A 15,375-nucleotide genomic window follows, 5' to 3' on the forward strand; every position below is an offset into this window, starting at 1 on the left:
ATTTTAAGATTGTCTTTGTTGTTATTGGCATATGAACTAGATGATTTAGTGCCGAGTGTGGTTATTGCTGTTGTTGTTGGTGTTGTTATTGATGTCTAGTGTTTGATTAGTCACTTGAGAATCATTGCTATAGGGCTCAGATTTGCACAAATTTGAGCATGATCTTGTCTATGCAAATGTCTGCTCAGGTTACCAGATAGAACACGAACTGTGATACTGTTTTTATCATACATTTATTCACATCAGACCCAAAAGTGACTTGCAAACACACAAAGCGAACTTATTAGTGTGCACAATGTAGCTTTGAAGGTTTGCTTAAGACAGTTATTAAAAGCTGAAGATTCATATAACTCAAAAGGGTTGCTTATGTGGTCATGCCCAAATCCCAATATTACAATACAATACAACACCGTCCTTGTTCTCTCTCACTTGAAGTTTGTAAGGCACACACTATTTAGTGGGTTTTTTTTATCTGATGTGGATTAAAAATGTGACCGGAATCAATGGCCCAGTAAACTGTGTTTGGTAACCAGTCATCATTTTTATGGATATAAAATGGAATTGGATCATAAAAGAGAAAAGAACACAATAATGCCAAGTTTTTATCACAAAAATAGCATCGCAAAAAAAAAAATGATCAAAAGAAATTTTATTGAAGGATAAATATACATTTGTAACCTTTGAGTTAATTAATTTAATACTTAGGGTTTAGAGTTAAGGGTTGTAGTTTTAGAAATGTGTTCAATTTTTAAAAATTAAAATTAAAATTTTCAAAACAAAAAGTGCTATTTTGATCATTTTATTTTCTGAGTGCTATTTTTGTGACAAAAATTTAAAAAATGCTATTTGAGAGAATTGCCCTCGAAATGTTTTTAAAAATCAAAACATGAAAATATTATATGGATTTAGATCAAACTAGGTGTTTATCCGCGAATTCGCGGATATAAGTATTGCATGAAAATATATTATGTACAATGTCATAAATTTTGAATAATAGTTAGAACAGTTAAAATATAATTTTTAATTTCAAACAGTTTGGAAAACTAAAATATCAATATTGTTTTTAGTAGCATAAAATTTAGTGCTAGTTAAATAATATTAATTTAAGTCACTAAAATATTTATTTTTATGATATTTGATCAAAAATATGCAGATTTAAAAATCCATTAACCTGGATTTTACTAATAATTTAAGAATTTGTTAACAAATAACAAATAATTCTGAAAATTTTAATAACCCTTAGAAATCCGACTTTCAATAAAATCTCTCAATTTTGATGCAAAATAATTATAAGTAGTAAAATTTCTACAAATTTGGTGTAAAATAACTTATGAATATTTAGTAACAAAAATGCTTGTAAAATTATATATGTAATTATCACATTAAATTTTCTAACACATATTATTTATCTTTTTCGGATTCTTGTTACTTTTTTTGTTATCATTTCGTTCTTTTTATTAAATTTTTGCTTATGTTTTCCTTATGTTTTCCTTATTTTTTATATTTTTTACCAAGTAATAATTTCTCTTTTTAAATAATAATACAAATCATACAATCAATGAATTAAAGTTGTCAAACGTTTCCAGCTTCTGAAACATGACGGAACAGTACTGTTCAATGAGTTAGACCCGGCATCAAACTCCAGAATTCTCCTATAGCCACATAGCGGAGATGGCATAAGATCTTCAGGGTGATTATGTGAAAGATACAGCCCTCCCAGGTTTTATAGTCTCCCTAGTTTTGGAGGTATTAGACAATTGAGTTTGTTTTCGAAAAAAATGATTGTAATAAGATTCTTGCAACTTCCCAAGCTGCGGAGGATGGATCCTTCAATGTTGTTGTCTTTGAAGTCAATAAACTCAAGACTATGTGTCTCAAGAAACTTCGGTAGATCGAGCACCAGAAGCTTGTTTCCTCCTAGGGTGATTCTCTCAAGTGTCTTACACTGACCAACAGATGGTATGTTACCACGAAGCTGATTAGAATCTAAGTTTTAAAATATCAACTTCTATTCTTGGCAGAGATTGGGAGGTATCTTCTAGTAAAACTCTTACCAAGATTCACAGCCACACTATTTAATAGGTTTTTTATCTGTTGTGTATAAAAATGTGATGGGAAGCAATGGTCTAGTCAACTATTTTTGGTAGACGGTCAAGTCCAATTAACCGTTTAATAGATATAGATGTAGAGACGTTAGATCATAAATTTCCAAAATTTCTTAAAACACTCACTCAAACACATGAAAATATGGATTTAGATCAAATGATGTTTAGTTTCATGTTCCCTAATCTTCACACAAGAAAGACTAGAGAGCTGGGTTAGTTGAACATTAGGTCTAAACGAAATCTAATTAGTTTTTAGCATGTTGGAATAATTCAATTTGTCTGGTTTTCGGATTAGATAAATGTTAATTTTACTGGGGGTAGTACAGGTGTTTGTTGTCTCGGATTGTTTATTAGTCGTCCCACATCCACATAATGCAATCTTTTGTCCCTGATGTTGCCAAGATCAGACAGTGTCAAGCTCTGATGCTAACACCAAACCAGTATTTGTCTGCTAAAAAGCTTAGCTCACCCAATTCTACGAATGAATGCATCAAAAATATTATCAAGCTTTTAAATAATATCTGCGTTCACAAATGCTAAAGTTATCTTCGTGCATGTGAGTACCGGACTAACCTTTGATACTGTCCTAATCGAAATTTAAAATTATACCCTTTTTTTTTTTTTTTTGTCACTGTATTTAAAACTATACCCTTATACAGATTTTATTAATATCGCGAAACAATGAAAATAGCATAAATATTCATTAAAAAAAATCAAAACTTACAATCTGTTTATAAAAATATGCCTTACTAATTTGGATGTCCTAATCCGTTGCTTGGGTGGTTTGCCCTCTGGGCCGGCCCTGCATGTGACTCAACTCATTCTCACGTGATTCTCTACCATTTGCCCAATTTTTTTGTATTCCAAATCCATGAACCTTTCGTAATTGTGAAATCCATGAACCTCTCGTAATTGTGGATAAGTTTGTTACTCTTTTACTCTGACGGCGCGTGACTTTCACATGTCTTTTTGACTCTTTACAAGTGGCTTTATGTGTTAAGCTAGATGGGTTTCACACTTAAAACCAATTGGTGATAAGTAGAGTGGCCCATCCACCTTATATACTACTAAGGATCCCTTCCAACTACCGATATGGAACAACTATATGTCTAATACGCCCCCTCGAGATGATGGCTCTTTGAGCGTCAATCTCGGAATGCTCGGGCAAGGATCGATGTGCCAACTTTGGGCCAGACCGATGTGGATCGGGTTGGACTGCGTGGATCAGGCTCTGATACCATGTTAAGCTAGATGGGTTTCACACTTGAAACCAATTGGTGATAAGAGGAGTGGCCCATCCACCTTATATACTACTAAATATCCCTTCCAACTACCGATGTGAGACAACTATATATCTTATATTATGGGCTTGCAAGCCTGCAACTGTTTAAACGAGTCCATGTCTAGTTAAACTTTCACACGTCTTTTTGAATATATTTTGTTAGAAATGGCATCGTTAATTTATGGTAAGTTGAAATATATTCAGTATGACAGTATATATACGATTGGAAACCGTATTTTCAATCTCATCATCTGCATGCAAGTTTCCGTAGAGAAAATATTGTATTGAGATAGTATAATAATTAATTATTGACAATCAGTACACAGACTAATCATTGTTCTCATAGACAGGAGACAAAGCACTGTAAGGAAAACAAAAGGAATTCTCCAAGTTACTACATTTCATAAATTTGAATATATTAAAAAAAAAATATCATTATGTTGCTACCATTATAGGCTGATGAATGTCCAACATAAAACCATATACTAATAATAATTTTGTTTAAAAGCCAAACAATATTTTAATTAAACATTTAAAAAATGAAAAGGGGCATGCATTTAGAACGGTCTATATAAAAATAGAAACCAGTATCAGTGTCAGTGATCTCCCTCCCCAATCGAATATTCAATCGATCGCTTCACTTTCCCGATTCAAAAGTTCCCCCGGAAAAAAATTGTAAACAATCTTTACTTTCCCGATTCATTTTCCCCAGTGATAACCTATAAAGATCTCCATCGCATTCAACTTCTCAAAGCATTGTATTGTACACCATTAGCTTTCTCAACAATCAACAGTGACTAAAACAAAAACAAAAAAAAAGCATGAGGAAGCAGCAGTTTGATGACGTGGAGGCGGAAAAAGCGGAGGCGATGAGGAGATACAACAACCTGAGACGGTTCAGGAACACTGTGCGAGCAGTCGCCGTGGCTTTCTTCTGTTACTTGTGGTTTCCCGCGGTGGCGGTTTCGCTGCAAGCCGCGGGAGCGGTTATCGTAACCAATCGCGCGTTCGTCTTCTTCTTCGCTAACACACTCGTCGCTTTGATCTTCCTCTTGTCTCGCGATCGTGCTGATGAAGAGAGCACGAGTGTTGGTAGTAGCACCGAGCCAGATCTGTACGATCAGTACACATCCTTCTCCGTCGTAACCGTAACCGCCTCCGACGAGGAAGCTGTAGACGGTGCTGATTCGAAAAGGCTGATCGCTCCGGCGTTTATCGCGGAGGAGGAGATGGTGGTGGTGGTTGCGGAGAAGCAGACCGTTCCGGCGTTTATCGCGGAGGAGGCGGTGGTGGTTGCGGAGAAGCAGATGGTTCCGGCGTTTAACGCGGAGGAGGTTGTTGTGGAGGCGGCGGCTAAGGGAGACTATAGGAGGACGAGATCGGAGAGGAAAAAGAAGGCTAAACGGGAGGTGACGGAGTTTCGGAGGACTGAATCGGCGGGATCGGCGATGGAGATAGAGAGGTTGAGCAGCGAGGAGTTTCGTTTGAAAGTGGAGACGTTTATAATGGAGAAGAAAAGATCTCTTGTTCTCGAGGAAAACGACGCCGTTGAACGGCTAGACCACTGTTCCTCTGGACTTGAGCTCGTTGGTGGGGCTGACTCTAGCTGCGCGGCCTCGTGCTGATAACATCGAATTGTCTGGAAAAAGAAATGTTCTCTACTTTAGTCACAGAATGGATAAACCACTTATTATGAGTTATGACTTAGTTTACTCTAGTATTAAAACTGATATTACCTTCCAACGTGATTGCATTTTCTATGATATATATTATAATGAACCTAATAAATGATATTATAATGTTATGTATGAAACAAGCAGAACTTATTGTCAGTGTAGACCTTCAGGTCTCCTCTACAAAACTTTTTTTGTTTATTTCATGCACAATTGGCATTTGTCATTAGCATTTCCACTTTGTCTTTTTTCTTTTTTTCTTACAATGTTGCTCATAAGTAGTGTTCTTGGGGAAACCAAGGGGCGTTCTGTGTTCCCAAAGAACAACCAGTGATATTTTCCGTTACCAAACTTTTTGGCATCGATTTTCTACGACCACATACTAATATTTTGTTGCACCAAACAAATACATTCGTATTGAAAACCTGTATCAAAAGATGTCTGTAGAAGAAGGCATGCTACATTATCCTTGCGGATTCTTACCAATGCAAAACCTGTATCAAAAGATGTATGTAGAAGAAGGCATGTTACAATCCTCGGATTATTTACCAATGCTTGATCCTTTTAATCATTGCCTTTTATTTTGTCACATTAACTTGTTTGTGGTCTGGGCTTTCTTTTGCATGTGATTGATAGAGTAATAAAACGTTTAAGAGAGGTTGTGGACCTCCATAATAAACAAATAGCAATCTGGGCTTTAAAGCTAGGAGACTATTGGGCCTAAACATACATATAGGAGCAAAATGAAGCCAACCTAACAGCTATTGGGCCTAGGTAGCAAGACCGTATTACAATTTTAAACTAAAAAAATTGTAGGGCTTTACCCCGAAGGGAACCCTTCCAGAAATTCTCGAAGGCCCAAGACAAGCCTAGGCCCAGGAGGGGGTTTGGAAATAGTTTTCAACCAGCAATAGACGCGCCTCGGTTAGTACCTCATTAGCTGCGTCATTGCCCCAAGCGCAAAGATGCTTTTCCCCGGTGCATGCGAATCCTAATTTATAGCGCGTTGTTATTGAGTATCAAAAATCTCACAAGCGATGTGGGATATATTAACGCACCGTCTCAAATACACAAACAGGCTTTGTGCGTCTTGGGCCTAGAACTCGTCCAATTAGTTTCTTCTGGATTGTATATGGTCAAACAAATAGGGCTGGATTATGTAGTTTTTACATTTTTTTGCAATTAATTTCAATTTTACATGTATTTAACTTACTAGTAGATGTTTTCTTAGCATCATGTCTGCAGAAAAAAATGTTTTTGAATTTAAATTCTTTTACTTTTTAGATTCTATTATTTACTTACAATATTTAATTTTAAATTTTAATAATTATATGTAAAAATTAGGATAAAATAAATACCTTTTATTAAAATTTATATTTAATAATATATGTATACTTATAAACTATAATCTTAGAAAAATATTTTTTGATATATTTTTGGTTTAAATATGTTAAGTCAAGTTCTATAAAATTAAGAGAATTTTTTTGTAACATCCTGAGCTGTAACATGTGAAAAGGATAAAGAGAAACTTGATTACAAGTGTCACCAAAGTGTGTTTACTTCTTTCGGTACACATCTATTTAGAGTTCCAGAGTTAAACGTACTTGAACTGGAGCAGTGCAAAGATGAGTGACCTATCACAAAATTATTCGCCTCAAAACACGAAAATATCATGTGGTGATTGCATGGTCAGTAAATATGACTTTCGAACCTTAGAAAAATTAACGTATTGTTTGTCAGGAAGGATGGGATCCACGGGCTCAATGAGCGGGCGTGGGTGGTCATGTGCCCCGCTATATTGTTTATTATATATGAGTATTTGTAAATTATTTACGAGTATTTTTAGTATTTAAAAACTACTTACTAAATACTAATCTATTAAAAATGGACATGAACAAAATATTTTGCATATTATATACAAAAGAATAATAAAGAAAAAAATAAATATTTTGATATATAAGCATCATTTTTTCTCATTATAACAAAAATATCTTCTCTAAACAAGCAATGGGTAATAGCGAACCAGATAGCTACATTTTCTTAATACTTGTTTTGTACTTGCAAGTATATAACTTTTACATGATTAATACTCGACTTGACAAGGATGATTATTTGAAAACTCAAAACGGATATGAAACAAATAGCAAATATAAAAAGAGTAACGAGTATTTGGTCCAATATTAATTGAAAATAAAAGAAAAGTATTAATTACGAGCAAATAACGAACATTCAATAAAGTATGTAATAAGTAACAATTAATGGGGAAAATAACGAGTCAATATTAAAATATATAATGATACTTATTATTTATTCTGTTAACAATGAGTACTTGATATTTCAAAGCGGATATAAATTAAGTAATGAATTTAAGGCGAATAACGAGTAATAATATCCAACCCTAATTGGAGTTTGACTAAATTACTAACTATTAATACGACAAATATCAATTTTAGTTTTCTGTGGTCCTTAGTATTAACTATCTAACCTAGCTATGATACAATTAACAAGTCATCATTATATGCTTAAACAATGAACATGATATATTCATGCACTTTAGCGACAGTGGCGGATCTAGAAATATTTTGAATGGAGGCATAAAAGTAATTTTATTTGATAATCTGAGAAGATACCTTATATAACACGTATGAGAAAGAAAAGGGAGTACAAGAAGGTTTGATCATTGGTCAGAGTTGGGTTAAAGAACGATTCTCAACTAACTAAGCTAGAGAATATTTTGAGCAATCTTTATACATTTAGACTTGTTTTTACATTTTAGTGGTGGTAGCTGCATCCTTGCTAATGCTACATAAGCGTACAACCGCCACTCTTCGACAACAGTCTCAGCGACCACAAAATAGTATACCTTAATTTTTTAGAAGAGCATGAACCTCAAATCACGAATCCGTTGTCTTTTCGATTACTTTTTAAACAACTATCAGAAGAAAAAAAATGATTAAGGCTTTATATTTGATACGTAGATAGATGATACTGTCTTCCTTTTGTCTTCGACAATCATGAGACACGAATTCAAGCTACAAAAACGGAGACAACGAATTCAAAAAGGCCATGCGCAAGTTTGCAAGGAAACTCACCGTTATACGTAATACCATTATATGTTTTGTATTTTTTTTTGGGCCACAGTATGTTTGTATTAGTGTATTAATTAGTTAGTGTATAATATATATATATATACTAGATTCTGACCCGCGCTTTTGAAGCGCGGAATATTTTATGATGAAAAATTTCACTAATAATTTAACAAATATTTTGGTAATTTTTAAAGAGTGTGTATTTAAAATATTTTTGCATTTAAATTAGTATTTTTAAATTCAACCCGATTGTGATTATACCGGTTAATCCGGAGATCTGACAATTTAATTTATGTTTTTAAAATATTCATATTAAAATCACTAAAACCCGAGACTAACCGATTGAACTGATGGATGACCGATATGTAATCTAATTAGATTTAAATTGTAATAGTTTCATAATTTGTAATCTTATGATCGAAATTTTAAAGTTCACTATTTTGCAATTTAAGAAATTATAACGTTTCTACAAAATTTTAAAGAGAAAATGATAGATATAAAATAACTAAGATTAATTATTATATTATTTGGAAACATTGATAGTAATATAAAAAATATATTGTTTTGAAACATTGATAGTAGTATAAAGAAATAAGTATATTGTTTGGAAACATTAATAGTAGTATAAAGAAATAAATATATTGTTTGGAAACATGGATAGTAGTATAAAAAAATGAATATTAGTGATTTAATGTATGTTTAACTATAAAGTATAAAAGGTGTATTTAATTTAAAAACTTACAAAATAAATGTTAGGTCTAACAGAATGTTTCTGTTTTAATAAGATAGATATAGTTATGTGTATATAGCATATATAAGTGCAAATATTCTGTGTGTATATGTCTAGATCGCAATCGAATCTTATTTTAATATAAGATATGATAGATCATTCATGTCTGATATGCTGGTGTCTGGAACTTGTTCCTCAAAGATTATCTTGGATTGTTAAATTTCCGCTTAGTTATTCTTCGTTCTTGGTTCAGAAAGAAGGCTTCTAGAATTCTTATATCCTTTAGAGCATGTCTCTTGACCAAAAGAATATCCCTTTCTCAGAAAAAAAAGAAAAAAAAAAGAATAACCCTTCTATTCTTATATTTTCAATAGGTTATTCGTTAATTCGTTAATATCCATTATATTATATGAACGCACCATTAATTAATTTGAATATGTATTTTTTATTCTTTTGATATCAACATGTTATTGTAGGGGTTGATGGCTGCGGTGGATCTTTGATTTTTTTCTAGTGTGATGGTGTGGCAAATCACATTGGTACGCTTTTTATCATATGTTTTAGCTTCTGTAGAACGGATCAAGCTTAATCGATTTTGGAAAATTCTATCCATTAGTGTAATTATGAGATGATACTATATATGATAGGACACTAAAAGTAATTTTTGATATTTTATGTTATTCTTTTCACGCCAAATGCGAGGCAGTTGTTTGATATACATATCTTGCTATATATGAATGTTTTGAAATGATAAAAATCCACGTTATAAAATTTATATGTCCACATTTTTGCCTTACTGCCGAAGGAAAAGTTCATAACCGTACAAAGCTAGGCAAGAAACCTCGACCTCAAAGTTGCAACATCAGGTTTGATGTGACTGTAAACAGAAAAAAGTTACGTGGGTTTTTCTTTATAATGAAGGTCTATAATGAATGGCAGTATGTAAATTAGGAGCGGGAACATGATCCGCTCTACTCCGAAAGGATAATCAATTTTTTTATTCAATTCGATTGTGATTTTTAGATAGTCGGTGTTCCATATATTTTGAAAAATTCATAATTTTACCGGATCTCTGGATTCGATCGTTAAAAATAATAAAAACTAATATGTAAAAAACTATGTATTTTGGTTCAATCTTTAAAAAACTATGTATTTTGGTCCAATTTATAAAAATTTACAATACCTAGTAAAGATCATAGTTTGCAACCTAATGATTTATACTAATATCATAATTATGTAAATTTAATTTATATAATGTATGTGTGAGTTGTGACAAATATAATAAATTACAATTTACGATAAACAAAGAAAAAGGAATCCCTAATTGATCTTAAAAAAAAACGTAATCCCTAATTGATCTTTTTTTTTTGTAAAAATCCCTAATTGATCTTTCTCCTTCATTGATAAATTGAACTGCAAAAACGACATTTTATAGCTTTGATGTCAGTAGAACAGTCTGCTAAATAAAGTTAACAAACTACAATCCCTAGTTGATCTCTTTCTCTCGATTTTCGGAGGTCGCCGAGACAATTGATTGAAACATTAACTCATGCATGCGTCTCCCGATTTTAGGGCATCTCCAACCCAACTCCATTTTTAACTCCAAAATGGAGTAAAAGTGATTATGGAGTAACATATGCTCCGACCCAACTCCATATCTCACTCCATTTTGAAGTTTACTCCGTAAATGGAGTAATCTATTTTTTGTTTGTTCATGACTCCATTATGGAGTGAAAAATGGAGTAGGGTTTGAACAATTTTACTCCATATTCACTTTTACTCCATTTTAGAGAAAAAATGGAGTTTTACATTGGAGATGCTCTTACGAATGTACTTAATTAAAAATTAGGGAAATTTATGGGCGAAAGAAATAGACACAAACTCTTGGTTCTCATCGGTTGCTCCTTGCTAATTTCTACTTTATTTTACTTTTATGTCTTGATGGATATGTTTAACGAGATATTAGGCAACTGTTTTCCATTAAGTGAAAAACTATCTATATTTATCTACTTTCACATTTATATCGATGTCTTTATAACTAAACTATAGAGAATATGGGTTTCTTTCTGTTATTGTCAAGTTTGATTCTAAGTAGTTTACGAAGTACCTAACCCAACAAATGATAAATGCTCATATATAACTGAAAATGGAGTTTTTTATAAGATGCATTCATACAATTTTTTTAGCTTTCTTTATAAACATATTACTATAAATAAAACAATAATAAAGTAGACATACATGAAAATTGACTAGTCACTAAAATCCACCTTATAATTAATTTGGCAAAACTTACTTTGGCTTTTAATCTTCATTGAATGGAAGGATTCCACGATCAATTATGGAAGTTAATTTTAAGATACATTTTTTTAACCTACACACCTTCTTACGACAACCATGGCTGGATATGAACATAGCCACGTGCAGGGCCAGCCCTGAAATTTTGGGGGCTGCAGACGAGTTAAGAAGAAATTCAATAATTTAGGGGCTGAAATTTTTTTTTTTACAGATTTAGGGATTTATTTCTATGTAAATTTTTTTCAAAAATTTCGGGGGCTTGACACAAATGTTTTATTAGGCTTGGCTCAGGGCCAGCTCTGGCCACGTGAATATTGATTTTGATTCCCAAATTATTTTTTTATATAAGGATCTTTATTTACAAAAAAAACTTTATATAAAATTCCTAAAAAGTGTTTATAACCTCCAAAATCTCATATCCAATCATGACTACATTACTCGTTGAGATTGTCTACAGGAGTGGAGGCAGATATTTTTTTGTTTGTTTGAGGCATAAGTAAAATTGGCCAATGGATTAGGAGTATATTTGCTAAAAACAATGGGGGCATATTGAATTTATTCAATGATTTACATGAAATGTTTTTAAAAATTGAGGCAAATGCCCCCCTCCCACACAACGCTGGTTGTCTGTTTTTCTTTTGTATATACCAATATCTATTCAAATAAAATAATATAAAAGATAAATAAGTTACAAGCATTGTATCTTTCTACGACAAGAACTAAATTCACTGAAAGAAAATTTTGCTAGTGTAATTAATTTCATATGAACATTTTATAGGATATGTATATATAAGAAGGAATGTGATGGCTCATTCAAGACGGCAATATCTCTACTCTGTTTCACAGTTTGTCCCTTCAGCCTTAACAGCGGAGACTCTTGCAGTAAGAGCAGGTAGCACAGCTGGTCTTCATAACTTCCAAATTGGTCGGAATCATTTTTTTTCCTTTGTCAGCGTTCGGAATATATAGTCCTCAAGTTATGGTTTTCTAATTATTCCGTGTATATATAGTTTTATCATTGTATTATGTGAATTCTTGTTTCATGATTGTTGATTCTATTTTTGTACATTAATATTGTTATACCAACAAAAACCATAAAGTAATGAACTACTTAGCTTCAAGGTATAGTACATACGATAAAAGGTGGTCTGGATATAAAACAACTCCACAATGCTCGCAAAGAAGAGAGGACAAACCATAAGGGAAATAGATTAATAAGGAAGAAAGATAGGGGCATGTGCTTTGAGAATTGAGATATTAGGCAGATTCAGAATCTTGGGGAGACCTTTTTCTTCTTACATCCTTCTCTCTGATCATATCTCTCTCACAAACATGTTTCTTCTTACTACATTTTGATTCCGCTTTTGGTATAAAAACCTGTTTTTGCCAAAACGCAGTATCTTTAATATAACTTTCTTTTAAAATACTTTTATCCATATCTGTGTATATGTTTCACTAAGCAACTTGGAACCCTTTTGCGTTGGGTAAAAAGAGACTTCACTCCACTGACCTTACACCCACTCACCAAACTTTGTAGTACTATCTCTCTTCTTTGATCGACTTTGATGAGGTATATCATTCTTTGAGATCCCAATCGAAACTAAAAAGATGGTCTTTCGCATAGATTTGCAACGTGCATAGAACTGTACACACTCTAACTGAATTAGTAGGTCAAAAAACAGCTGCTAAGTACATACTTCGATCCTAATATTGTAACTAAGTCAATTACCAGTGCTGGATTTGTTAAGATCTCTCTATATATATATGCATATATCGTTGCATTAATTAGATGAACTAGTTTTATTGATAATTCATCTAACTTGATAAACATTCAAATAAAGCTATATATCTCACTAAATCTGAATGTACAACATCATACTGTGTGTAATAAATTATCATTTCCTATGAATGAGATATGAATGGCTTACTAAAAAGCAATAACGAACAACCACCTTTTCTGTTGGATAAACTTATCGAGGCGGCAATTTTACTAGTTTGGTAAGTTTCATCAATTGATTTATGAACAATCTATAAAGGAATGTCATTTGCATACCAATATATGTTCATTTCTTCAACTGATTTTGGCCGTTTACGATCAGTTGGAGATTTTTGTTACTTAGTTCCACGAAACCCTGCTATCTAGGTATCCTTATCTTCAGTATTTTTTTTCTTCTCAATTTATTCAATCGTAATAAACTGCCGGTACAATAATTTTGAAGGTTAGAAGTTGTTAGTAAGTATTTAACTAATTTCACAAAACGTGTAATCCATGGTCAAAATAACGGCTGTAATGTAAAATCAGTTACATATGCTTTTTCCTGCAGTTACATATGCTTTTTTTCCTGCAGTTACATATGCTTTTTCTATCGGAAAATCAAACTCATTGACATGTAATACAAAAGCTATCGAAATTCACTTAAAATTAAAAAGAAAAATCTAAATTATGGCCAAGAACGATGTATCAACTATCAAGAAGACAATTAGTACAAATTACTTTTGTTACCTGTTCCAGTAAATGTATGAAGAAATTGATTGATAGGAATCAATTTGTTTGAACCAACATCGTCGATATAATTTACACAAAAACATCGTTGATCTGAAATTTTTTTCCTGATTACGAAGTAAATAAAGACACGTGTCGAGTTGACATCCAATCTCTAAGGCTCTAAGGTTTTACTTGGTATCCACATGCACACACACATCACGCGTTCTTGCTCGTGAGATGTCAGTACATTGGCTCTCCATCTAACAAAATGTTTTTTTTTTCATTAATTTGGCTTTACGTTTTAAGAGTGTTTTTAATTATAATTGTATTTCTCGGATGATCAGCTTATATTTTCTGAAGGTTCTGGTGTACTCTCTCTATTCTGAATCAGTTTATGATTCAAATATCTATTTCAGGAAAGTGTTCTTCCAAGTAGATGTGTGGAATGGTTCAAATGATACTGATGAGTTCTTGTGTTTGGCAGCTCATCATCGATGAAACATGGAAACTGAGAAAGAAACTTCTAAACTTCATTTGTTCGAAAAAAACTAAACTTCTAAACTTCTTGATGGCCAATACGTCTCGTACGGATGTAGTGTTCGCTGAAGTTAAAATAACATGTTTAATGGAACGGGATATTGACCGGAAGCTCTTCTCTATGTCTTCGAATCATTTCTCCGTTTAGTGAAAATGTAGCAACCAAAATCAGAGACCGGTACGGTGAATCATTACAGGAACGTGTTTTTCAAACTGAAACTCTATTCTCGGAAAGGATAAAAGACGCTACTACGAAAGAGAGACTATTACTGTTTCCTTTCCTCGCAAGTTGCCTTCAATCGTGATAGTTTAGACTTTGGATACAAAGTGTCTTTTACTGTTTCACATGCATGCTTTGATTCCTTTATCCAACAAATGAGGTACGAAGAAAACTATAGTTATAAATAAGGATTAAACCATAGCTGATAGCTAACCACTTGCTTTTTCTTGTAGAGCTCCAGCAGATACTTTAGTGATGAGAATATCATTGTTGAACGAAGTTGGAGCTAAAATCCATGATGCATTTTAAAATACTGACTGAAGTTTATTGACATGTAGGAGAACGTAATACCGAAATTACCCACATATGTTAGGAAATACCACAACTACCCCCTAATATCATCATTTGTCTTATACTCCAGGTGTCCGTTGCTGAACGGTTAATTCTGGTACTATAGATGGTGATTCTCATGTATTAAAAACAGTCAAAACCAAGAAAAGTTTCAATAGTTATCATTAGATATTGTTAGGATTCTTTGGTATTACAGTTTTATACAGAAATACAGCCAAACTAGATTGCATTAATTTATATAGAAAGTGAATATAGCAAATCAAGGGAATAAATCTAGAGGATTTTAGAAATTTCAGATTTTTTTTTTTAATTCAAAGAAAACAAGTCTGACCTTTTCCTCCATATAAACAATTGTCTAAAAATGGTTATTGGTTATATACATAATCATTTAATTTCAAAATTGTAACGTACAAAAAACTACTTAAGATGAACAGCTGGAAACTTCTCAACCGTATAATCATTTTTCTTTTCTTTTCTTAATTTACAATAATATTATGAAAATCAATCTTCTTTTTTTTTGGTCAAAAAGAAAATTACTCTTCCTAATTTGTATATTTTACCTTGTAATCGACTTTTTTCATTACTCATTTCTTTCCTTCTCACACTAT

The 15,375-nt window shown here is 32.6% G+C and overlaps 1 protein-coding gene and 1 non-coding gene across 2 annotated transcripts; one reads left to right on the top strand and one right to left on the bottom strand.

Moving 5' to 3' along the window:
• Positions 1–4,208: 4,208 nt before the first annotated feature.
• Positions 4,209–5,012, top strand: LOC108816511 (uncharacterized). The gene has a single exon (XM_018589088.2). The coding sequence runs from the start codon at positions 4,209–4,211 to the stop codon at positions 5,010–5,012; it is 804 nt and encodes a 267-aa protein (XP_018444590.2).
• An 864-nt stretch (positions 5,013–5,876) lies between these two features.
• LOC130498272 (U4 spliceosomal RNA) lies at positions 5,877–6,027 on the bottom strand. The gene has a single exon (XR_008937188.1). It is a non-coding gene; the product is annotated as a U4 spliceosomal RNA (small nuclear RNA).
• Positions 6,028–15,375: the final 9,348 nt, after the last annotated feature.

Source organism: Raphanus sativus, chromosome 7, assembly GCF_000801105.2.
Source record: "Raphanus sativus cultivar WK10039 chromosome 7, ASM80110v3, whole genome shotgun sequence".
NCBI classification, from domain to species: Eukaryota; Viridiplantae; Streptophyta; class Magnoliopsida; order Brassicales; family Brassicaceae; genus Raphanus; species Raphanus sativus.